Here is a 25,831-nt window from a genome sequence, read left to right on the forward strand (position 1 = left end):
GGTGCTGTACAGATCCAGTCATGTTGACCTCCAGTACCCATTTAAGGCGCTGTGGGCAAACATGTGGTTGCAAAATGTTAATGGAAAGATAACAGTATAGCCTGACTTGGCTTTTTTTTTGGTGCAAAAACCAATATATTGCGCTAAATGACAAATTATTGTACATTGTAAAGTAATTTGATGACTTTAACACACTCACTGATAGTTCCTACAGTTACAGTTCCTACAGGTTACCCACTCAGTTCTCTGGCAAACTTTCCTAACCCCTAATTATTAGCTGCTTTATCAATGAATATCTGAGAAATCCTGACTTTTTAACCAGAAAATCCTGAACCTAGTCCTTATTGCTGCTGAAAGGGAAGGGAGTATGCTGATTTACCTTCATGCCAGTCGCTCCATCAAGGCAATGTAGTAAAACAATTGTGGCTTGGAAAATTTGCAGTTCATTTGCATTGAGGGTGAAAAAAAAATCTTTATTCAAAGATAATTATTGCTTAAGAACTTGCTACAAAAATACCAATGGATTTTTCTTTTTAAATATTGTTTAATATTCATAATATGTTACACAGAAGAAAAGTACATATCCCTACCGATCTGTCAAAGGTAGGACTGGTGAACAATAGGTACTGTTCTACATGGGAAGTGCAAAAAGCTTTAGCTAGCAGAAGGGTCATTATCATCATTAGTATTATCATTTTACTCCTCCTTAAACTCTGAAATAAATTGAACTAAGACTTTTCAACAGTTAAGAACCTGATGGAGTTTAATTAACCCGTTAAAGAAAATTCCACTACGGAGTTGGAAACTGATGAAGGGAAATTTAAATTAATGTATTTTAGTTGATCAAAGCACAATCCATGGAACAAAAGCTTCTGAACATTATTTTTTTTAGCCTCCCCTAGATGTTGAAGAGCATTAAGCCTGTAAAAATTATCATTAATGTATGTCAACTCCCCCAGTTTCATTTTCTGGTGACTTTGAGCAGATGTAGTTCACATTTATAACCAGCATGATCTTCACCATCTGAACATTCATGATTTTATGAAATAAGACCCTTGAGACATAATGTTTTATTCCCTCAGGGTGAGATGTACCCATGAAGTGACTCAGATGGAAAGCTTGTCTCTGTTACACTGACTAAACTTTCTCTCTGTGGTGGCACCAAGACTGTCAAATCAGTGGGCGGCGTGGTGTGATTGGCAGTGCCGTTTTGAAGGTCGTTTTGCTCAATGTATTCAAAGTGAGACAGATGTGGCTTTTTTTTTTTCAGTTCTTACTCTGATTAATTGCCTCATTCAATTTCAACTCTATTGCAGTTAAACATTAATTCAGTAGGACTTAATAATGTATTCATTTATGATCTTGCTTGTGCATTAATGACAATGATTTGCTGTTTTTTTAATTATAGGGATCCATGCAATGCGTATTTTACATCCACTTACAGGAAAATGCTATACACTCTTGTTCTTTTATGTCAGATAAATTAAACACTCAAAGAAGTGCTGAAGTACTTTATGAAATATTTCATTCTAAATATTTGCTGCAAAATATGTGTTACTACAGACTCTAGCTTTAAAAACACTTGGCAAAGATTTGTATATACCTAGGGATTACATCTTTTCATACATTATGTGAGTGATAGTCCTAGACCTCTACAAGAGCCCACTACAGACAAATGTGCATCCTGCATAATAAGAAAGTGCCTTTGTTTCATTTTAACAGTAATTAAGGAGGTTTGCTTTGTTTTGTCTTTCTTCTTCCTCAGTTCTTTTCAGTAACTCAGGCACTGGAGAATAAGTGGCTTAATGTGATTTCTGCATCATGTCAATCTGTTTTCCAACCATGGGGCATCACTAGGAGACCCCACTTTCCCTGGTCCCCAAATATTATTTTTGACGTCAGCTCACAGAGATTTTGCTAAGCTTGAAGAGCAACTGTGATGCATCTGTAGTGGTTTTAACTCTTCATGGTTTTTGTATTACTGGGACTTTCCTTAGCCACATTTCTTATTCCATTAAAAAAAAAAAAAAGTTTTTGTTCTGTGAGCCTCCATGTCTATTTCTGCATCATAATGGAGTTCAAAAGTAAATGTTCACACACTGAGTATTTCCTTGTTTTGTGCCTACTGTTTTGGTACACTTCATCTTTATTTTATTTCAAACCACGACATGCAGTGCCTGCTCCCGCAGATGTGGTTACCCAATCTTGCTCTGTACTTTTATAGGATTAGAGCCACACGAGCTCCCTGCATTGCACTGGGTACAGCTGCCTCCTGGGACCTCAGTCTCCACTGAGGCATGGCTGGAGCTGCAGGTACTAGTTTGCCTGGTAATCCTCAGAGGTTACCAGATTGGGCATTAAGAGCCTTCCCGTGGCCACATTTATACTACTCATGGTTCCTGCTAGCATAATTACTTAGTGTAGCTTGAAAGGTCTGATCACCTACTGCTAAAATGGCACTTTAATGGGGATTACAGGTTTCCAGCTCGAGTGTTCAGTGGCTTTAATTAAGCAGGAAAAGGCCAGATCAGTAGCAGAGTCAACATCTCTCTGTTGGATGGCATTCTGGTTTGATCCCGGGCTCTGCATTGGTCCCACGAGAGTGATGTACTGGGATGGCCTTTTGGCTGGAAATGATTTTACATATTCTGCCACATACTGTTCCTCTAATACAGATTTCATTCTCTACCACCTTATTGAAGTCCAGTTTCAGAATTTCTGATGAAAGCTGGGCAGGAATTTATTCACTCTCCATTCTGAGGGTACATCTTTTTTTTTTTCCTTGTACATGTCAGACTAAATATTTTTTTTCGTTCTCATTACTACAGAACAACTCTTGGGAAGATACTTGTTTATGTTCCACTAAGGCCATTAGATTTTTGAAGTTCAGCAAATGTTTACTGATTCCTGAGATATCTCTATATCTCACAAACCAATGGGAGTATTTCTGGTCATGGTAGAAGGAGGTAAAACAGTGTTTTTCAAATAATTATGAGCTCCATCTTTCTGTCTTAAGAATTTTCATTTATCTGTCTTAAATATCTTCACTGGGGCATTGAATACTCCTTCTCTCTCCCTTTTATACATTTGTTTATTCACTTGAAATTTAAAGCATTTCCTTGTGTCTCGTGGGTTCTTCAGTCTTTGGGCAGATAAACTTCTGCAGTTTCTTATTTACTGATCTGGATTGCATTGGGGTATCAACCAGCCTAAGCCAGAAATTCTAATTAGCATTTTACATCTTCAAAGCATTGTACAAACGTGAACTAATCATATATTAATCATGCTGAATTTTATGTTGGCTTATGTATTCTCTCTCATGTGCTGTGTGTTAAAACCATCATACTATGAGCCATGGTATTGGAGAGATGAATCCAAGCTCTTCAGTGTTGTGTTCTTTAGAAGAAAGGCAGTTGTCTCAAAATAGCTCCTACTGCTTTTCTTCCTTGTATTTAACATTTGGCACTATCATTAGTCATTTGAAAAATTATTATCCTTATTTCTATGGATTGTCCCATTATGATTGCTCTAATCTGTTCACTCTGATTTCTGCTTCTTCTGATTGTTGCTTCACTGAGCTGTTTTCTGTAATTATGTAGGTCCTGGAGTTGCTGAGTAGAATGTAGCATTGGTGTAATTTAAGAAATTTAACATGTAGTATTTGTGCCCAAATTGGCTCTTCTTCCCTAAGCCCATTTAATTAATATGGAATCTCCCTCTTTCTCCTTGCTATTTGTTTCTAAATTAAATAGAATTTGTTAGGCTACCAGTGCTGGTGGGTTCAGAGAGAGCATTGGCACTGCACTGGGCTGTCTGTTACAAATGCAACCCTGTTACTTGTGCAGTGCTTCTGATCACATCTTGTCAGGCATGACTTAACTACAACATCTACAAAAATAAAAATGCAGTCGATTTATTTTTAATAGTCACTCGTTGAGTAAAATAAGTGAATTTAATTGTGAGGGAAATTAGCAAGAGACCGTCTAATCAAAGTGTCCTGGTGTCATACTGTGGGTAAATATTTAGAGCCTGGTCCTGTAGTATGTGAGTGCTGTCATCTCCCACCATCCCACCAACCATTTGTTCGTTGCAAAAGCTGTGTCCAAATGATTGCCAAACTTCAGGACAAATCCCGGTGGAGCAGTGCTGAACACCACAGGTTGGCCAGGACCAGCAGAGCATCGGAGGTGCCAGGGTGTTTGGCAGGTGCTTCAGGATCCTGAAGGTTTTCAGGTGACTGAGCATTATAGAAACTTGTAATTCCTGCTGCCTGTGCTCAGAGGAATATTTCTGATCTGAACCTCTATTAACTCTAGCATGATGCAATTTGCTTAGACATTACCCTGCTAATTACATGTTAACTTTTCATACTTACCATGTACTATACCTCCCAGAGGAAAGTACTGCATTCAGAACAAAAAAGATTTAGAGTTCATACACTTAAAAAAATGCCTAAGACTTTGGCAGGAACAGAGTATTGAAGTAATCTATCTTCCTAATAACTGAAATAAGCAGCATTGTGTTGTTGCTGTAGGAATTTTTCAGTCATCCTTGGTTAGTTATTTGAAATATGGTAGGATGATGGTTCCCACTCATATATTTCATTTGTTTGTCATCCTTTTCAGAATGGAAATTTCTGAGAACAGATTGTGCTGAAAACTTCTATGAACTTTGTGCAATTCACAGAATTGCACAAGGTACAAAAATTTGTGTGTGGACTTAAGTTACAAGTACGCTTCAGAACAAAATATAACTTTTGTTGACGCTTAATAGGTTAGTGCTGCATTTCTGGATATTACATTAAATCAGATCAATACAATAAATCAGGAAATACATCACACTGTGGATTTATCATGTGTGTCATTGTCTTTAGAGGTCATCAGATAAGCAAATAAGAAAGTGCTTTCTCATTTCTTATTTTCAGTGAGCAATTACTAGTAATGTTGGAGTATATTATGCATCATTACTTATTCGGTGTCCTTTATTAAAAAAGAAGTGTGGAGGTTTAATGAAAGGTCTTTAACCAGGAAGTTGTAGGAATATAGGGAACTCACTTAAAAGCAAATTTTTAATGAAAATTGAATATTATTGCTCCTTTTCTCTTAGCACTGTGTTCTCAAAACAGGACTGTGGGGTGAAAGATGCATCACTCTTGTCCTCCAAGAGTCAGGAAAATCAAGGTTCAGAACCACTTGGCAATCTGTGGTTCAGGTTAGGAAGTGAATCCAGTCCTTGCTTGCACTCTTGTCTTCTGACCACTTCCTTCTTTCCAGACCTGCAGTGTATGAGCAATAGAGAGAAGGGCGAAGTGGATGTTACCAGCAACACCTGCAGTAACATGAACAGGAATTATTTTATCAACTCTGGCTCAGTACAGGAGAACCTTGCCACCCTCCCTGGTGGAGGAGCAGCCGGGGAAGGGAGGCAGAGCTGGAGCAGAGGTGGCTGATGTGCAGAGCCATGGCTCCCTCTGCTTCACTGCTGGTAGCCATGGCAACCCCAGGACATTAACTTATGCGCTGATTGCAAGCCAGGAGCATCAAAGCAAGTAATTAGGGAGACAAATGGGAAGTCTTGATGGATTCTTCCATCGAGATCAAAGCTTTATGTAAGTTTTTTATTCATTTGGGAACATGCACTGAGATTATTAGGCTATCAATGAAAATTGGGACCAAAGCTGGATTGTTTCATAATTTTTCAAGGAAGGGCCACTCAACTGAGCCCAAAACCATTTAATAGCCATGATACTAAATCAGGAATTGGACTTGTTGAATCAGGCCATTGGAGTATTCAGCACACACCTTGATATTTTCAGGAGAAAATTGTGCTGAACTGAGGTTTTCCATGTCATTACCAGGAACGTTAACTGTAGCTAAAAAATTTTAAGAATGCAATTTTTAATCCATGACATGTGCTTCTAAAGATTCATATGACTAGGGGATTCACTCTGAATATCTTCAGATCAAGAACAGAGGAGAGTTACTGTCTGAAGTGTAATGACTTGTGCTATATGAATGCTCTGAAGTGATGCTCTGTGCTCCCTTCTGCCTTTATGCTTTAACATGCCTTCTGTAATGAAAGAAACTGGGCAGCAAAAACTCTGTGGGCAGCACGAAGTCCTCAAACAAGAAGGGAGAACATAAATTGAATGATGCAACAATAACTGATTGTAATGAAGATCTTTGCACAAACTTTTGGATGGGCAAGTTCTCTCAGTACTGGGCATTTTAAAACACAGTATTTCCTATTTTCCCCCAAGTGCACACATTTCAAAAACCATAGGGTCTGTTTCTCTCTTTCCAAGATTTGCTTTTCTGAAAGGTAACTTATCTAAATTAGGCAGGAGTTTTTCAAACCAATGAAACTTCCACAGCACTCCATTGAGTACAGAGCATCATATGGGATGCAGCCATAGTCCCAAGAGCATCAATAACTTCATTTTGCTGGGATTTAAGGCAGGCATTAATATTTGGGTTGGGCTTTCATTTTTAATTGATGAAGGAAAAGACTATCTGCCTTTCTTTGCTTCTTGATAACGCAAGCTTCTCTTTAGTAACTTCAAACACCCCAATTCCTCAGTTAAAGGCGAATTAAGTTTTCCTGTATTTAAAATTAGCTCTCTGAGGGTGGTATCAGCTCTCTTTCTTTTATGTTTTAAGTCCCAGTTCTTTAATCTGTTTCTAATACATTCTGTTCAGCAATTTTGCATTTCTGTTTTAGTGGAAGCAATGCTGATTAATTCCTTCTTATGACATCTGTGGCTGCATCCTAGATTAAACCTACTCTAATACAGAGCCTATCATTAAGTGTTAAATATTCTTGCAAGGCTACTTAAATTAGATTCAACATCAGTGGATCATTTAGTAGAGAGTCGTTAATTCTCCATCTTATGGCAAGGCCACATTCTGGTGATGCTTTTAATCAGAAGATTATTGAGGTATGATTTGAAAGGGATATGCTGCCCATATTTTGCCTTTGGGCAAATTATGAAAGGTCAAGTTGCCAAGGAAACAAAACTAAGATAACATTACTAATTCCTGACTCCAAGAGTTGTCTTTCCTGATCATATCATTTGCTCACTGTACATGCTTAGAAAAGATACCAGCTGACAATATCTCTGCCATTTAGTTCAACAGAAAATGGCTTTATAATTCTTGCTCCTCTAGATAGTGTTCACAGTGATGACAAGGCTCACCAGAATACTTGGCCTCTGTGGAATCCACAGATTGGTTGGTTTGTTCACAGATAAGGTAAATTATTCCTGATTTATGGAAGGGAGAAGAAGGAAGGGAAGGGTTACAATTTACATATTCAAAGATAGCTGCAAAGTTAAGATGTTACCGGTTTTGACAGGCTAATTTACAGCTCTTTAGAGAATCCTGATGTTCATAAAGTGAAGAGCGCTTGATAACACAACTTCATTAAGGCCCCTCAAGTTAAACACACAGAGTCGCTTCTTCTGGTCACTGCTCAGGCCACTGGAAGAGCCAGGAAGATTTCTCCAATATTTGCTGCTATCCTGAGTGTCATTCTTCCTCTTTTTCTGTCATTTTCTCTTCTCCTTTCCTATTCCAGGTGGGAAGCAAAGAGTGTAGGATTGGCTGTGGTGCAAAAGAGCCGGGATGTTATGATGAGTCCGTTCCTGCCCCTTTCTCTTTTCCATCCACACCTGTCTGTGTGTGTGTGTTTCTGTTCAATTTCTTGTCCTTCCTTTGGAGAACTCATGAGAAAGGAATCATTTAATTCCCTTAAGTATCAACATCTGAGATTGTGGTAGATTCTGCCCTTAAATTTTCACTGGGAGCTGCGCTGTGTCGTAGGGCACTGCATAATGAATACGACCCTGCCAATCAAGACACTCTGTTTTATATCACTTATTACTAAATTGAAAATGGTGTTTTACTACAGCAATAAAGGGCTGGTACAGCATGAGGTACATTTTTATACAACTCTATGAACTTTGTCATTGAAAACATTATAGCCTTGAATTTGAGAGCACAGTGGAAGGCAGTATAATTTGATTACCTATATTAATCAAGTAGAGTACAACATATAAAACCAGTAATGCACAAGTCTGACTGGAGCCAGATAACCCTCTTGTGCATCTTAGAAAGATTTATTTTCTGTAATATAATTCATTTGACATGAAAGTATCATAATTGCAGTTGCTAGGAAGGATTTCTTTCTTTCCTTTTTTAGGGGAAAAAAAACTATCATGCTTTCAAGAGCAGTTTGTTCTTCTAAAGCTCTGCTTACTGAAAATTGAAAACAAAGATTTGTTTTTGTAATTGTGGCAATTATTCATTAGCCAGCTGAGCTAACACAGTGGTTTGTTTTGAGTACTGCTTCTGCTTCATGAACAAGTATTAGGTGTGAATTTAAAGGAATATTTTTTGCTGTACATTGATTATTAGTTCTGTAATTCTCATCCCTGTGGTTCTAAAAGCTGCCCAGAAGCTCTTAAGCCTTCAGTTACCTGTGCAAGTACTTTGCATAAACTCTGAGAGGAACTTCCCCTCACTCACTCCATGAAGAGGCTTTAAAGCATATTTAAAGCACCTGATTGCTCTGCAGTCTGTGAAAACCCCTGTTGTTATTGGATATGCAGTAGGGACACGTACTAATAATAGCATTATCGTGAGTTGCTGTTTATGCATTTTATTGCTGAGTGTGGCTGCAAACCACACGTGAGCTGGTTGGTGTGTCACAGCTGATACAGCAACATTCACAAGTGAAAAAAGAACAACCCACTGTGCCACAGCTCCCTTTGGAGCAGGAAAACTTGCCTGCTTCATAGTGCACACGGACTGAGAGGGGTTAAAATATCCTGGTCAAGGTATTTTCCAGTTCTTCAAATAGATCTCACATTTGCCTCTGTTCATCATAACTTACTGGAAAATAAAAGGTTTGTATAGTTCAATGTGTTCTGACTCTGTGACAAATACATAATAGCTTATTCCAGCTAATGATTATTTCCTCTTTGTGCTAATGAAAGGTGATAGAGTCCATTCCCAACAGTGTTGGTAGCCCCATCTCTTTATTGGTCCACAGAGCAGTAAGTTGTTTTTTTCCATTTTTACTCTTCAGTCTGTTCTTTTTCTCTTCTTTCCCCTCCTGCTGAGATGTTTTCTCTTTCTTTTATTCTTTAATTGCTCAAGTCTGGATTAGACATATAGGTGGTCGTCAGTGCTGAGGGAACACTGACATGTTAGAACTTCTATTCATAAATGACATCTATGCACAGAGCTGAGCGTTTCCTCATCAGCTCTGGAAGAAAAATACATATTTAAAAGGTGACAACAGAAAGCATAAATTTGCTCAAGCCTGTTCAGAAAGTTTCAGGATGGCTTAGCTGAGGATACTCACATTCCCATCTTTCAACATGTACAGCCAACCCTTATCTTGGTCTTTGGGGTCAGTGCTGCTCAAGCTACCCTGGCAGCCTGAAAGCAGAACAGTGAGGTAGGAGGCTCCATTTGTAAATCATTACAATTCCATCAATCGTGGGCATTTTGGGGGCTGACAAGAACAAATGAATATCTAGGGGTTTTGAAAGAGATGAACAGACATGCTAAGGTAGGAGGAAGCCTTTACAATTTTACCTGGAGTAGGATATATATGTTTTCAAATTTGCTTAGTGTTTAAAGGCTTGTCATTTAGTGGCCCAAAGAAGTATTCTTCAGGTCATGGCATAGGTCTTGAAGCTTTTATATTTAGCTTTGATGGGGTGTAATTCTGTTAGAGTGAATAACCAAGCTGTTATTTTCTTAGCAAATTAGCTTGAAGTCTCTGCTATATTCCTTAGATTACATTGAAGATGCCCAAATGTATGTCCTAGGCACTGCTTGTCCTTCACGTCCAAGACTTATCTACTTTAATATTTCTAAGATCTAAATAGAGTGAAAGAAAAAAAGGGGACTTAATTTGCATTGTATTAATGCTAATGACAACTGCTGGATATTGGGGGTGTGGGAGTGTGCAGAGGTGGTTTTTAGTTTTCATATTAAAATCGTTTTATTTCTCTCTTGGTGAATTTCTTTGTTCCAAGGTAGTTCGCCTTTGGTGAGTGGGGCAGCCATCCCTTAAGGTTTATTTTAAAGGCAGTGGTTGAAATCATAAGCACATGCTGTGGATTTCCTTGGAGAAATAGGCCTTCTGTGGATGTCTCAATTCTTGTGCTAAATATTTTACCAGATTTGAATTTTAATGTTCAATAATGCAAACATTAATGGTGGCTATAGTAAGCTTAGTATTTTTACCCACAACAACATAAACCTTGCTATGAGTTAAATAGCAGTGGAATTAAATAACATTAATTATTACATTAATTATATATAAGTATAGTTAATCTTGTCCCTGACAGCAACAGGGACTTTTAGTGACTAAAGGCATTTGGCAAAACAAAGCAGCTGATTCACATAACCTTCATATATTCATTAAGTGAAGAATGAGCTGAAGTTCTTTTCACTGAATTAATGTATTTTGAGAACACAGTAGGTGCTTTAACATTGTTTTCCAGGTCCAGAATCCCTAATCAAACAGTGCTGTAAAATATTCTGTATACCAGGATAGTGGTGGTGTGTTTCCAGGTGTGCAGCTGGTCAGCCCAGCTTCACCCCCCTGATCTGAGCCTGGCTTCAGTCACTCCTCCTGCCAGCTCCAGCCCAAGGCACAGCAGAGATTTGCCTTCATACCTGAGTCATGTCAGCTCTGGTTCTGAAATTAGTCCCCTCTTCTGAATGTTCATGTTAGACATTTTTGGGCCTTCAGCTTGAATTTGAATGCAAAAAGCTGTAATATACCTGTGGGGGAACTTTAGGGTTCTCAGATGGGTGTCTCCATGCATAACCTGGTGTGTTCTTTTGTTGCTGGACCACTTGGGCTTAAAGGGAGAAGTAAGGAGGAAAGGAAGTTGGCAGCATGAGAAAAAGAGTGTGTGTGTGTGTGTAAATATATACATCAAGAAATTAAATGTATAAATGAAATAAAATAAGCATTCATGTGAATGAGCTGTAAGAAACCACAGCAAGTTTCATAACCAGCAATCCATCACCGTGATTCCAGAGGGTGGCTGTCATTAAGCAGGATAGGGAGGTATTTGGAAATGCCTTTCCTCCTGAGTTCCATGCTGAAATCCTCTCTAACAGCTTCCTGCAGCTCATAATGGTTCTGCACGGAGGGAAGACAGCCATGCATGTTCTCTACTAAATAAATATGTAAATGGAGCTCCCAAACGGAGTCACACAGCTGAGAATAACTAAATGCTTTCCATTAGAGGAGGGCACTTTAACAAATTCTGTTGTTTTGTGCTGGCCCAATAGTTCTTGGTGACTCCACAGTGACGTGGACATGGCATAGTAATAGACTAGATTTGCAATCCAAATAGAAGAAAACTGATGTTTATAGCAAATGGGGAATTACCAGACAGATCATTATGGTTAAAGTGGCTTTTGACTATATCCATATTAAGTCCTGAACTCCTTAATTTTAGAGAAAGCTTATAACCCCCTCTCCAAACAGCAGCAGCCTCTCATTGTTATAAATAATGGCTTTAAGCCATTTTTCTTCTGTTGGACATATCAACAGAAACAAAACTAGAGTTGCTCTGTGCGGTCACTGCAAATCCCATCTTGGTTTCTGCTCCTCCCAGGAGAGCATGAGGGACCAAAGCAGCTGGGGCAGGGGTCCAGGTAGCTCTGGGCCAGGAGGCTCGTGGTAAAGGGGAGCAGCAAGGCAAGATGTCTCTTGCAAGCAGTTAGTGTTAGTCATAGCCTAAAACAAGAGAATTAGAAAGTAATGGGTGTTTCTCTGGTTCCTTAGTGAAAACCCATGTACAGCTTCTGTAATGTCTCCAAGAGTGTCTGTCTAATGAAAAGAAAATGAGTGACAGGTAACACAATGCCCAAGCGAGGGAAGAGTGAAAAGAGCTTGTGAGCACTTCAGAAGAGAAGCAGGCTGCATCCCTTTTCTTGTCAGAGTTTCCTGTGTTTTATAAATTGGTGAAATGCAGCATCAACCACTCAACTCTGTGTGCACTGTTCTTTCAATTACCCAAGTGTGGCTGTGGGTGCACCACCAGAGATGGTGTGGAAACAAGGAGAGATAGGAAAGAGGTGAAAAAGCTTCAGTTCATTATTTGTGTGATCCCTGCAAATGCTGGGCTAAGTGTGGTCCATAATTCACATTACCCTTTGGTGTAGTCATAGACAGTACAAGTGAAAATTACCTCCTGCATTGTCCCATCACTCTCCTTCTTGGGAAATATGGGCTGAAATTAGGCATAAAATTGTATGTTGGGTTTCCCAAGCTTTCCCAAGTGTGCTGAGATTCTGCAGCCATAGATAATGAGTCAATCACAGTCAGTAAATTGACTTCCAGGCAGCTACATCAGCCTACCACTACATACTTAGAATGAGTCCTGATAGTGAAAGTGAGGGAGACTATATACTGAGAGAGGTGAATTATATGGGGATAGATAGGTAGATAGATAGATAGATAGATAGATAGATAGATAGATAGATAGATAGATAGATAGATAGATCGATCGATCGATCGATCGATCGATCGATCTACTTTTTACTGACCATTGAGTAGAATAGATTGATTCTGGAAAGAGCATCATTAATTCATCCAAAAATTATGGCAAAGCACTCTCCTGGTATATTAAGGCCTGAAGTAGGAGGTATAATATGGTAAACCAGCCAGAAGGCCTCTCCTGAGTGAGGCACCACACTCTGCTGTGTAGATGGCATTGGATGATGACTTTTCTATTTTTAATGAATGTGTCTTTATTGAGCATTTAGGTAGCAACATTCATCTGTGTAGGCTCCAGTAAAAGACTGCACTATGGAAAGATCTTTTTACCACTCCTCTTGAGGGGGAAGGGCAAGGATGTGGGAAATGAAGAGAAATTTGGTGGCTCTTACAGCTCTTTCAAGATGGGTTGGTCACTCTCTCCTTTGAACCAGGTAATTTTTAGACTTGGCTGGAAAGCAGGCAGCTGTAGATCTTATTTTGTAGATCTCAAGGAATAATTTGTGATTATCCCTTTTTCTCCAAAGTGCTTTCCTGTGTATAGGTATAATAATAAAGAAACCATTTTCAGCATAAAAGATGTGCTTGTCAAACCACAGCAATGATTTTCCAGTTCCTGGCTTTTTTAGTTGTGCAGCCTTCTAATATTTCTGCTTCAATTCTTTCACGACAGAAGCAAATGAAAATTACACCGTGGTTTTTAGGTCTCTGTTCCCTGATTTTTGCTTGTCATGTCATGAACTTCTTCGAAGCAGTGAAATGGCAGCCCATCTCCCTGAGAGCTCCAGACAGATTTCTAAAGTTGTCTTGTTAACAGCTTGTCAGAAACCTACATTTCAGTCTCGCTGAGTTTATATCATGCAAAAAAAAAAAAAGTTGCTGGAAATTATGATTTTTACAGGTTCTGACATTTTTCTAAAGAACTGAAATGCTCAAGGCTGCTGTCTCCCTTAACAGGCTGTGCTGTTTTGGGTAATATTCTGCGTTGCATCAACTGAACATCAGAGCAACATTCAGTTTCTTCCCTTTAACATGTTCTTTGAATTATTTAAGGTGTTTTGATGTTGGCTAGAATTCGTAACAAAGTCCTCCAGCTTTTATCCTAAAATATCAAAAAGGTTGAGATTTTTTCCTTCCCCCCTCTCCCTTTTCTCCCTCTTCCCTAACCCTTCCTCCCTCCCTCCTCCCGCTTTTAATAGATCCTTGCATGGATCATCAGGGGACTTTCTTTTATGTTGTACAGCATGAAATGACTTAGTCAGGGTCTTCCTGATTAATTTATGAGTGCTATGAAAAAGGGAAGGGGGGAAAAACAGTCCTTGAGGGATTGACCCTAAGCTGCAGCAGATCAACTCAATTTTATGGAATGAAAAGAGACTTAAACAGTATTTTTAACGTCAGTTTCTCAACCCACAGAGGTAGAGAAGCTCCCTGCATCGGGCAGGCTGGAGCAGGGCAGGAGGTGCCCATGTCTCCGGGTGGCTGATGGAGTGGAGCTCGAGTCTTTGGAGGCACCGAGCACGTTTAGAGTTAAAGCTGTGGCAGATTGGTGGATTAATGTGCTCTGCCTCCGAGGGACAAATGCTCTTTTTTTTTTCCTTTTTTTTTCTTTTTTTTTTTTCCTTTTTCCCTTCCCCTTGCTCCCTCCTTCCCCACTCTGGGCTTGCAGATGACAGCTGTTGGTCACTTAACAAAATGTCCTCTTGATTGCTGCTTCACAACAGGGGCCCCCTCAGACCAAACAGCACATAGCCCGTACAATGCATCACTGCCCCTCAAAATTAGTTATAGTGCTCTGGGCTATTCTCAGCTGCCATAGCTAATACTCTCTTGCTGTTCTTCTCTCTCCCCCTCGCCCTCCCCCTCTGCAGACAAAGGCTCAGCCTATACATCTGTAGTGCTCATAACCTCCCCCTTCCCCCAGCCAAATGCTGAGGAGAGAAAGGGAAAAAAAAAAATTGCTGCCCTGAGGCTCAATCTGTTTCTTACAGCTCTACCCCGGCACTTGGAAGCCTGAGCTGGTCTAGCCATGGGGAGGCCCTGACTCATTTCATCAAGCTGTCAGGGAGGCAGTGGAGCTAAGAGGACTCTGCTGCCTGGGGCAAGTTCAAGTCAACATTCGATTTCCGTCCTCCCCCCGGCCCCCGCCTTTCGCTTGGACACTTTCTGTGCTCTGGATCTAAACTTCTCCCCGAGCTGCAGCAGCTCACAGCTTCCTGCCAGGAGGAAGGACTTGTGGGACCTTATAAAGGACACAGTGGCAAAATTGCTGCAATAAATCAGTGGCCCTCTGACACTTGGCGGTAGCTTAATGTTTTGGCACTTTCTTTCCTGTGTATGCCTCAAGTCCCATTAGCAAGCTTTTCTGTCAGTCTGGCTCATGATAAAACTCTCTCTTCCTATCATCTTAAGCAAGCCCCTGCAGACATGAATCTGATGCCAGACTTAATAGGAAACAACACCCTCCCCTGCACACCCAAGCACGCATCCGTAGGCGCTGCCACCGCTCCTGGGAAGTCAGCTCAGAGGGCATGGAGAAGGGAGGGCTCTTAAAAACAGGCTTGATTTTACTCCTTCCTTTAAAAGAAACTTTAACAACTCAGGATTTAAGCTTAGTACTTCCCCAAGCCTTGCTATTTAAAGAAAATTCAGTAACTAAATATGGTTGGAAATAGTATGATAGTGGTAACATGGCTGTGGAGTGGGTGTGCAGGCTGCATAGGTGTCTACACTGTTCAGATATTCTGTGCAACTTTCTACATCCATATTCTACCCTGTCAGCTTTCATTGTAGCGTTGTAGGCTGTATATTTAATATTTTTGCCTCCTCTCCTCTCAGCCTTGCACTTCCCCAGACAGTTCTAGTTGCAGGTAGACTGGTGAGATTGCATTTCCCTCCAGGCTGGGATCTGTTTCTTCACATGGCTACCTTAGATGTCTATCACCCTGTGCTTAATCATAATATAAATAATATCTATAGGTATGTGTGTTTATGTGGAGAGGAAAAAAACAAGACTTTCCCTCAGCTGTCTGGGCAGTGTCTGGCATAACAGGGCCCACAGCCTTGGGACTGTGTAGGCACAACCTAAATCAAAAACCACTGGGTTTGGGTGAAGTAGGAGATAACCATGTGTTTGTGTGGATAAGCTGAGGTGACTTCTCAAAAGCTTGGAGGAAGTGGCTCCAGTTGAAATAACCATATTTCTCTGTACCCATTGTGGCGTAACATCCAGGTATTGCCAGTTTGGTGGCAGTCTTAGGAGACTTGGTTGGTTTTGTTTTCATTTCTTGAAGCTCTTATTCCTGGTGTGAGACAGTTCACATGACTATATGGTGTCAGTTAATCAATGTAATGTTTTTATTATGTGAAGAAAAGCTGGATGATGTATTAGTTAAAACATTGGGGGTAAGAAAAGAGTCAAAAGACACTCTCCTGATCCCTAAACTCACCAGAAAACACTGAGAATCATGGTACAGTTTAAATATAGCTTGTAAGGACCTCGATACCAGTCTAATGGTAAGAGAAGGTCGTTTGCCAAATATGTTGTTGCCTGTTTTACAATAGCCATAAGTCCATCTTTGTCTCCTCTTGAGGTGGTTTGTAGAAGGAGGTGATGGAATGCATCCTTGCCTGGTTGGAAAGCCATGATGGAGAGGGGTCTTGTAAAGAGAGATTTCACCTCAGGCATCCAAAAAATGAGAAACCACAAGGCCCAGTCTGCACACATGGACGCTCCATCTGTGATTCCTGAGTTTGGTGTTGTCCTGCTGACCCTCACCTCATGGGAGGCTTCCTTCCAGCTGGAATCTGTCACTGCAAGAAATTGTTTCCAAAAAGCTGTGCAATTAGGGGTCGACTTTGCAAACATTCTTGGTGGAATTGAGATGCAATTGGCACAACCCAGTGAATAATCCCTTTAGGAGCTTTTATGAACCCTGTACAATGGCTGTTTACAGTCCTGCTTATAGACCAGGAGTGTTAACAGGACTTTAGAAAAATCCAGGTAATTGAAGCTTTTGTCTTTCAATGAGCCCCCGTTGCTTTCAACAGTTGCCATTCTCCACATTTTCTTTAACTTTTTTTTGTTTTGACGAGGGCTTTTGTCCCTCAACAACAGCAGCGTGGGAGGTGAGCCTGGCTGGGTGGTGGCCTCAGCCTTCGCAGCATGGCCTCCTCCTCCTCCTCCTCACACGGGATAAGTTGGCTTTTAAGACACAGAAAATCCTCTGTGGCTGAACCAGAGTTTCTCCCATGACTGCATTATTCATTCCAGCATCCCCGGGATGGAAGGTCCCTGCCTGAGCCTCTGTGCTGAGCCAGGGCTCTGCAGGCAGGGGTGAGGAGGAGGAGGCTGGAGGAGAGCAGGCGTGTGAGGCTGAAGGAGTTCCCAAAAAATCTGAACCAGCCCTTCCAAACTGGGGCTTTTCAACACGCACACCCCGGCCAGGGGAGGGACAGGGGTCAGCAGTGCTTCTGCTTTTCACAGCTCTGTCTGGGCCCTTTGGTTTTGCTGGCGTTGGTTTTTCTGTGCTGTTGCTCGTTCAGCAGCCTCTGGGTTCCTGTTTCTTGATGCAAGTGTTGGAGCCTGTTCCTTTTACATGAAACAAAGAAAACCTGTGAGAATTCTGAAGCTTGGGGTCTTTTCCACCAAAGCTGGTTTTATTTTCCTCAAGAGTCAGTGGGAGTTTAGCATAGATTGGTAGCCATGAGTCTCAAGTTTTTATTTTCTTGTATGTTAAGCAGAAATCCGAATTTTATAAATATCAATGTGTTAATTCTTCCCCGCAATCTCTCATCCTGTAGGCCAGTTTGGAACATTCTCACATGGATTAAGATAAGTGTTTTGGTGGTTTAAAGCCAACTAGGAACCAATACAAGGGACAGTGTGTGTGTGAGTGATCCTACACGGCTGCAGAGGGGGCAGAGGGTTTGCTTTCACAAGGCAAAGAAGAAATTAGGCAACTCACTGCCACAAATGCAGTTTTTAAACCACTCATCTTGCAGTCACAGCTTCCCAGAAGGCTCTGTGTCCACACGGAGCCACATTCACATCCACAGCCCTGCTGCCTTCTGCAGTTTCCAGACTGATGCAATCATGATTAAAGTAAGGAAGATGTAAGCTAAAATGAAACAAAATTCTTTGCTGTCTTTTCCATTTTAAAAGCAATTAATTATGAAGTCTTTACGCATCCTGAATGGGGAAAATGTATCCTCAGAGAGCAGATGTTTGCTTCATTCATATGTCTGTTTATAAAATCTAGCATGTGGATTTGATGGTTCACTGGCTTTTTGCAACTTTCACTTATCTACATGAGACAAAGTTGCATATTGGTACAAAGCAAAATTAGGCACCTAAATAAAGCAGTTCTGCACCTTTTAGTAATGTAAGCCATCTGTAAGAGGGTTTTATACTCATTATAGGTATACAAATTTTGGAGGTGAAATCTGTTTTCAACAAGAAAAACCCTCTTGCCTTTTTTTTTAACATCATAATGTAGTAAGAATTAGAAAGACAAGTTTTGTTACAAAACCAGACAAGACTAAAATACTACCTTGTATTTGAATAATAATGGTTACTAAAGTTCAAAAAATAGTTTACATCTTAAATATTTTTAAGCTAAATTTGGTAATGTTTACAGTACTGAGGTTTTATTGAACCAGGACTCATAGGCAAAAGTATCTGAGATTTAGTGATAATTTTGAATGCTTTCTAGTAAATGGATTTCAAAGTTTAATTTATTTGGTTATTTTATTACTGCAGTGTATCAATTTTAAGCCCCTGTTAGAATTAAAATTTGTGTTGATATTGCCTAAGCATACAATTTGAAGAAACCCGTGGCTGAGTGTGCTAACTTATTTTTATGCCATTCTTGCAATAGGTGTAATTCTGCTGTAACGTGCTTTAGTCTGAACGATGAATCACAGAGTCAAAATATTCTGCCTCTAAAATATGAGTGTTCATGTGAATGAGCACCAAGATTAAAATGGTAACTTTAGTGTAGACAGGCTTTAAAGGGTAAAATAGCAAGGTCTTTGTGACCCACTCCATTATGCCAATAGTTTGGGGGAATGCACAGTCCCTGTAGCATTAGGGCTTGATTTGAGCTCCCCCTGGGTGGAGGTGAAAGGCTTCCCTCCTCTCAGCCAGTGTTTCTCAGGAGCATGTAAATAATCAGAAGTGGACTGCTGTGACTGCCTCTTCCCCCAGCCCCTGCTCAGGTTTGATGAATGTGTTGCTCTGTCACCGTCAATTATCACTGTCTTGGGCAAGCACAGATGCAGCAGGTACTGGGGCAGCCTTTGCCCAGCAAACCTGTTTCAGCGTGTCTCAATGTGATGGACAATTAGTCCCATTCCAAGCCCAGAGCAGACACTTCTAATTGTTTGTGGTTGCATGACACGGGCTTGGGGAAGTCAGCAGATGGCTGCTCGTGGTGATTTATCAGGATTGAGTTTACTTTTGGTTTGTGAAAAAAAAAAAAAACAACAGAAACTGTGTTTTGTATAATAATATTCATAAAGGTCAGTGACGGAATAAAAGTCACAAAAAAGGCACAAATGGCTTGTGGCAAGGGATTTACTAAAGACATGGCTACCCGGTGTTCCGGTGTTCTTGCCTACTAGAAAGCAATTGGCTGGGACTTTGTGCAGTTTGCTGGTATTAACTCTGGTTTTTCCTGTAGAACTTTCCCACCCACAGCTCCTGGCCCCTGCAAGGCAGTGTCCTATTACTTCTTCCATTTTTCTCCAGGTTCTTTCTTTTCCAGAATGGTTACACGTACAATTAGATCTGTGCACATCCTGCTAAACAGTCAGATTTCTCTGTGAAAAAACATGCTGTGGATCATGTGGGACAGTGTAAAATGGTTTCCTTTTGAAAGAAAAAGAGTTCTGCTTAGGCTAAGACTACAGAAAAACAGATTCCTTAAACCAAGCATTTTCACTGCAGTAAAACGGGAATAAGGTGTCACTTGGGAAACTGAGCACTCTTCACTGCAGAATCACTGTGGGAGATTCCTCCAATATATTGGGGCTGTTTGTGTGCTTGGTGTGTGTCAGAGAATTTAAAAATAAAAGGTTCAAATAGAAGAAGAAGAGATTAAATATTCTCTCATAAATCAGCAGAAAATTAAGAATGTAACAGCTGAAATTTCTGCTGTGTGACTTGAGGATAAAATAATGTGAGAGGAAAGATTCCTCTTCCCCACTCCAGGAGGAAATCTGGACAAAATGACCAAACAGATCTATTCCTTCTTTTACATTCATGACACCAAATCATGTGTGTTCTCATGGACCATTTCCACATTTGGAGGTTGTCACTGCTGGCTTACAGAGTCCCCTCTTGTTGACCCAGTGAATTCTGTAGGGTGCTGCCAGTTACAGAAACCCACCAGGCCATCCCCATCAGCAGCTGGCTCAAGGAGAAAATTCCCATGGGGCACCACGGCTACAGAACACACTGACCACTTCTGTCAGCATAACAGACACCAAGAGATTTACTGCTGCTCCCAACTGTAAATCTTTCTGAGCTCCAGCCAGCAAGATGTGCATGTCCTGAAATGTTCAGTGCTCAAGTTATCTTTCCATCATTCGTGCTGTGAAAAGAGAGCATTTCATTTTCAGAGCCTGAAAGAGATTGCACTCCAAAACTCTTTCAGTAAACACTTCCTCCTGGGATCGTGATCTCATTCAAACTAAAAAATGTACCAGAATTTATGATGTATTTTAATTACTATTCTTGGTACCACTCATTAAATTAGAAATTGATTGCCAGTTTCACAGTTTCCTTGTTAGATGACAAAGTGCTTATCAAGGTGAAGCAATGCAAAACTGTTACTATATATTCTATGATTTGGGATGATAAAAAGGCATGCTTTTTGTTGTGGTACTCATGTTACAGTGGTTGTTATAACACATCACTGATTGTCTTTTTTGTTTAAAGTTTGCTTTCCCCCATCCAAGTAAGAGTACACCATAAATTTGTATAAGAGAGGATCTGGCTTTGTCTGGTTTATGCTAGCAATGTAAAAGGCATTTCTGCAGACATCAGAAGTGTGTTTCATTGAACTGTGAACATCATAAACAGCTATCCTAAAGATTTAAGAGGATGATGCAAAAGATCCCTGTACATGAAGGTGTTTCTCAAAATCTTTTTTTCTCTCTCTAATCCACAGTGTGACAGCGAGAGCGATATTGACGATAAGGTAAGACTGAATTTTCTTATTTCATATGTTTGGAAATTCCCTGATAGTCAAAATAAGAATGAATTTGAAAATAACATTTTCCTCCAGTCTTCATGTCAAATTTAAAAATATCTACAATTGAATGAAAAAGCATCAGATCAGCTACTCTGTGATCTTCACTAACTTCTATTTAGAGGAAAGAGAGTCCTGTTAACATAATAGTCTTTATTGATTATTATGTGAGCATTTTGTGAGACCTGAGTTACAGCATTAGTGCTGTTTCAGAGGAAGTTTCCACTGATAACTCGTCAGGAGCCAATATTTTATATATAGTAACCTTTGAAGATGTCAGCTTTGTAATCAGTTAGAAGATGGGACCTGCCCTCCCAAGGCAGTGTGGTAACTGTCAAGGAGTGTTTTGTCATGATGCATGCATATTTATCACAGAGCAATGATTTTTCTGACCTTCTTTTGAATACAGAGGTTGGTCATTGAAAGGTTGTAGTTTGTGTACGGGGATTTCTTGTTCACCTCTGCAAGGAAAACAGACAAGTCCCACTGTGTAGCACCAGTGGCACCATGCTTTTAAAAATCAAATATATAAAAGACTTGAGTATTCCGTGCTAGCTTCTGGCAGATCAAACCTGTCAGCCTCAGGTCAGCTCTTCATCAAACCTTTGTTATATTTTGGCTGTCCAGTCTCTTGCATTCATTGATGAGAAGCTGTGGCACAGAGTTTTCTCCTGGATCAGCATTACACAAGTGAAGGCTGAGTTCAGGTAGTGCTGTGTCCTCAGCAGCACACCAGCTGCATCAGAGGTTACCATGAGTTCAAGAGACTCCTCTGAAAGCTTTTTGTTAGTATTGTTAGAGCTTTAGAAACACTAGGGTTTCTTCAACTTCTTCTTTTAAAAATACCAGGAGATACTAAATATTCTTGGAGTATGGCAAGCTGTGTTTTGAGACGACAGCGTGATTGAAGAGAAACATTTAAATCGCGTGTTGAATGAAAGATACTGTACTTATTTTATTTTATATTATTTTAAATTTATATGAGCATATATGTATATGAAGTCACTTGCTGAAACCACCCCTCTCCCCAAGTTCTCTTTCTTACAAGGTTACACAGCAGCAGAGCTGACAGCAGGGGTGGTGAGGGTGAAATATTGTTCCCTAAAAGCTTAGATACCATGGGGTTAAAACGTTTCCCAGACTGCCCAATCAAAGGAAGTAAAAGCAATCACTTAGAAAACTGTTTAAAGATCTGCCAGTCAAACCTCAGATGAAGTTGTAAGTGACATGTAGTTTTATTATACAGCTATGCTATTAATGATTATCTAAATTACACTGGTAGACCCAGCTAGCGGCATTACATCTGAGACTGACGTTTGTTAGATTAGGTTTGACTTCACCTTGTAGAGAAGAAATTGAAATCTGAACAACATTGATTAGCTTTCAGAATGTGGGATCTGAGGTTACCTTCAGAGGAAGCTGCATTGTGTTTGGCTGGTAACTTGCTGTCCTTTACAGCAAATGAAAGGCTATTATAGTGTTCCTTACCATTAATATGACATTTCTTTACATTTCTGTAGCTGTAGTTTGACTTTCTAGGCTCACCTATTTCCCAGCTACCTTCTCCTTAAGGTGACTCTGCCTTAATAATAACATTTCTTTTCTTCATAAGGAGAGCAGCACAAGATCACCATCTTTCTATCTCTTGCCTGATCTGCAGAGATGTGAAACATGACCCAGTCCTATTAAGTAGGTCTCTGGAATTAAGTGGGGTTGTTTATCTTGTCAGCAAAGATGTGGGCACATGCACATAAACTCACCAGGGTTGAAGTGAAGATGCTTCAAAGCTTTCATGGGGATAATGTAAGTGCAACATTGCCTTCCAGCTGGGGAGCACAGGGGCAGCCTGACTCGCTCTGTTGATACCTGACATTCTGCACTCCCCTGGAAACTCCTTCAGTGTTTGTCTAAAACTTAACCTGACTGATGCAACCAAGAGCTGTAAAAATTTTGGTGTGACTGTCCTGAGGGACTACGCTCATTTTCCTCCTCCCTGAGATGGCAAAATGTGTCTCCTGCTAATGCTCCAGGCTGTTGCAGGCAGGTGCAGGATTCAGCACAGTGCCCAGCCCAGCACCAGCCTTCCCAAATTACCTGATGGGTCGGCTTCTTTCCCCACTGCTGCAGAGCAATGCTGCCTGGTCAGCAAGAACCAGCTTTTTCAAGGTACACCTACACATGCTGGCACTAAGGAAGGGCAGGGCAGGAATTACTAATGTACTTTTGATTTGCATAACATTTTTTTGTTAGTCATAAACAGCGGGTCAGTGTTGCCTGCATAAAACTCATGAGGAAGGCAGACAAAAAAAGTTCGTGTACAAGTACAAACTGAGTCAGCGCCTGAGCTAGAAGCAAAACTGAAATTTTCCACCTCCTACTTCTCTCTCTGTACCATGCTAGTAATTATCCACTATTTATTTTGTTCATAGTTGTATGGGCTATTGAGCTCCTAATGTTTTCAAACATAGATGTTAGGGTAAAATTAAGGTTTTACCTTCACTGCATTGTAAAATATAAACACACTCCCGATGGTTTGGTATTTTTCCTTGTGCAGGGCTCCAGGGGAGAAAAGCAATTGAGCATAGTCAGTCACATGTACAGTGTATCAGAAAGAGGAGCCATTACTTTAGTGCAAGGTACAGTTTCACAGCAGATTGTGAGTGTTTCCAAACATTGCACTGCTGCTTTTAATAATTGGAGAAGAGGAGCTCAAGGCAGGGGACTTGTCAATCCCATCTACTTTCTGAGAACTGTCTCTGGCCAAGTATAGCCTTTCACTTCTGCATCACTGCTGAAATCTCAGAGGAAGTAAGTGGGATGATACTTTCTCACACCTATCATTCTGTCACCATGTGCTTCTCACAGAACTGTTTGAGATACCAAACTAATAAAGTGAGCTGTCCAGCCATTTAACCAAGCAAGAAACTTAGCAAATCATGTGTTCCCTGAGATGGAAATGCAAATCCTGTTTCCTGTACTCAGTGAAGGACATTGGTCTGGGCTCTGCAGCTGTGAGGAGGATTGCAGCGTTGCTTGCCGGAGCTGTGGAAATGATGCTGTGCTTTTTGAGAGGGAGGAGGGAGAGAAAGGGAGCCAGTCTGATACTTGTATTACACTGTCTCTTCTCCGTGCACTAGCTGAGATGTGAAGCTCACGGTCCATAAACATTGTTACTGAAAATATATACTTCCTTTAATAGCAACAACAGCATTAACAGATAGCAATTACCCTTCATTTTCAGGAACTATAAAGTCTCCATTAATTCAAGATTTATGTAGTTATAGCATTTAGCACAGGAATAACACCACAGAGAATTGGTTTATACACATGTAATGAGAGAGCTTATGGCATACTTTAGTGAACATTAACATAATAGAGTAATATAAACCATCAACAGTTCCACTTATTGTCTCTTACCTGCTTTAGCATCACTGTGAAAAGTGGCTAGCAGCTTGGTAATGTGCTCTGTTAAATGGTGTTCTGCAGAAAGCCAAAAGTCAACTTGTGTAAAACAAGGGAATGAGTAATCTCTGCTCGTTACTCCAAAATGTTGCTCTCATTTTTTTAATAACAGTGTTCAAGATTGCATTAAAAAAGGCGCCCATTTCTTTCTTTAAAAGTAATTCAGTGTTCATGTTCTTTCAGTCTTGGACTTCTGTCTGCTCTGTGTGAAATTGTGGGTTGTCAGCTTAATTACATGGCCCCACCGTGTAAGTGAGCTCTCCAAATCAGGGGTTAGATATCAAGCATTCTTCATTTAATGTGGTGCTAAGTAAGATGTGCAAAAATGGAACTGTATTTCTAAGTCCAGTCAGTATTTCCTGTATATTCATTCTGTAGTTTGTGTTTAAGCTATAGGAAGCAACTTCTGAGACAGGCAAAGTTAAATCCAAGGTGGAGACAAAAACTTTTGAAGTCATTTTTTCCTCACGACTTTCTGCAGCAGCCCAGCGAGTTCCTTAGGCTGTGCTTGTGGCAAAGTGAATCAGCCTTGCCATGCTGTAGTTTGCTAATCCCAGCGTCCCAGGAGGTGCCTGGGAGTCGGCAGCAGCAGGAGAGCAGGTGCAGCTCAGCCTGGGATAGATGGGAGGGGAGCAGCACAGTGGGGCTGTGGTCCCCCCACCTGGGGCTGGGTTCCCATCCTGCTGTGTGCTGTAAAAGCACAGAACAGCTCATGGGTTAAGGATGAGATGAGAGAGAAGGGACCCGGGTGAGTGGTGGTCAACAGCAGCACTGTTTCAGTGTGCCAGCAGCCTCATTGTCCAGCTTTGATTTCGTAGGCATTAATCTAAAGGGGGTTTTTGTAGCTAATAATGTTTTAGGAGGCATTTGAGAGGGAAAGTCAGGTAGCTTTATGGCCATGAATGGGAAGTTATTCTCTGTAGCAAAAGGCACAGTGGTAGGCAGTGAGGAGGTGCTTGTTTGAAAGTTTACCAAGGGGGTGATGGAATCAGACCAGTGAGAGATGGAAGTTTGCAGCAATGCTGAATGTCAGTGTTGGGAAGAAGAAGTAAGCTGTGAAAGAGTCAAAACACAAAGAGTGATAGTTTGCCATTCAGGAAGTGAGAAGCTGTGTAGGAAGCAAAACCACAGATTTAGGAAAATGATCTTGCAGCAACTTTTCCTTGGCACTAGGACACAGTTACATCTGCTGTCACCAAAGGAAAGACAAAATGGTAAAGGAAGGGTGATGTAGCTTGACCAAGAATGTAGCTGTGTGGATAAACAGAGGATGCTCATTATGTTACAGAGAGCAAGGATACAGAGGACTTAAAACATAGGTTGAATATTTTGATGTCAGTATTGTGAGTCAAAGGGAGTGCTGAGAACTGTGGGCTTGAGTGAGAGATGGAGGTGATAAGAGTAGAAGCAATGAGAAGAATAAACTGTATGGAAAATCTGGGGGATGAAATTATCACTGTTGTTTCAGCTGTGTTGACCTTGAAAGGATATCCACAAGCCCACAGGAAAAATCATAGTTCAGGCAGCAGGAGAAAGGGATGCAATAATGAAGAGAGGCCTGGGAGCTGCTTTAGCAGGAA

At 40.6% G+C, this 25,831-nt stretch overlaps 1 protein-coding gene across 1 annotated transcript in view; it reads left to right on the plus strand.

Moving 5' to 3' along the window:
- Positions 1-25,831, plus strand: part of FBRSL1 (fibrosin like 1) — a 365,612-nt gene that overhangs the window by 175,617 nt on the left and 164,164 nt on the right. Inside the window, exon 4 of the mRNA XM_031057495.1 lies at positions 20,709-20,738. Within this exon, the coding sequence (XP_030913355.1) occupies positions 20,709-20,738 (30 nt within the window). The remainder of the gene's footprint in view (positions 1-20,708; positions 20,739-25,831) is intronic.

Source organism: Geospiza fortis, unplaced genomic scaffold, assembly GCF_000277835.1.
Source record: "Geospiza fortis unplaced genomic scaffold, GeoFor_1.0 scaffold408, whole genome shotgun sequence".
Taxonomy (NCBI): Eukaryota; Metazoa; Chordata; class Aves; order Passeriformes; family Thraupidae; genus Geospiza; species Geospiza fortis.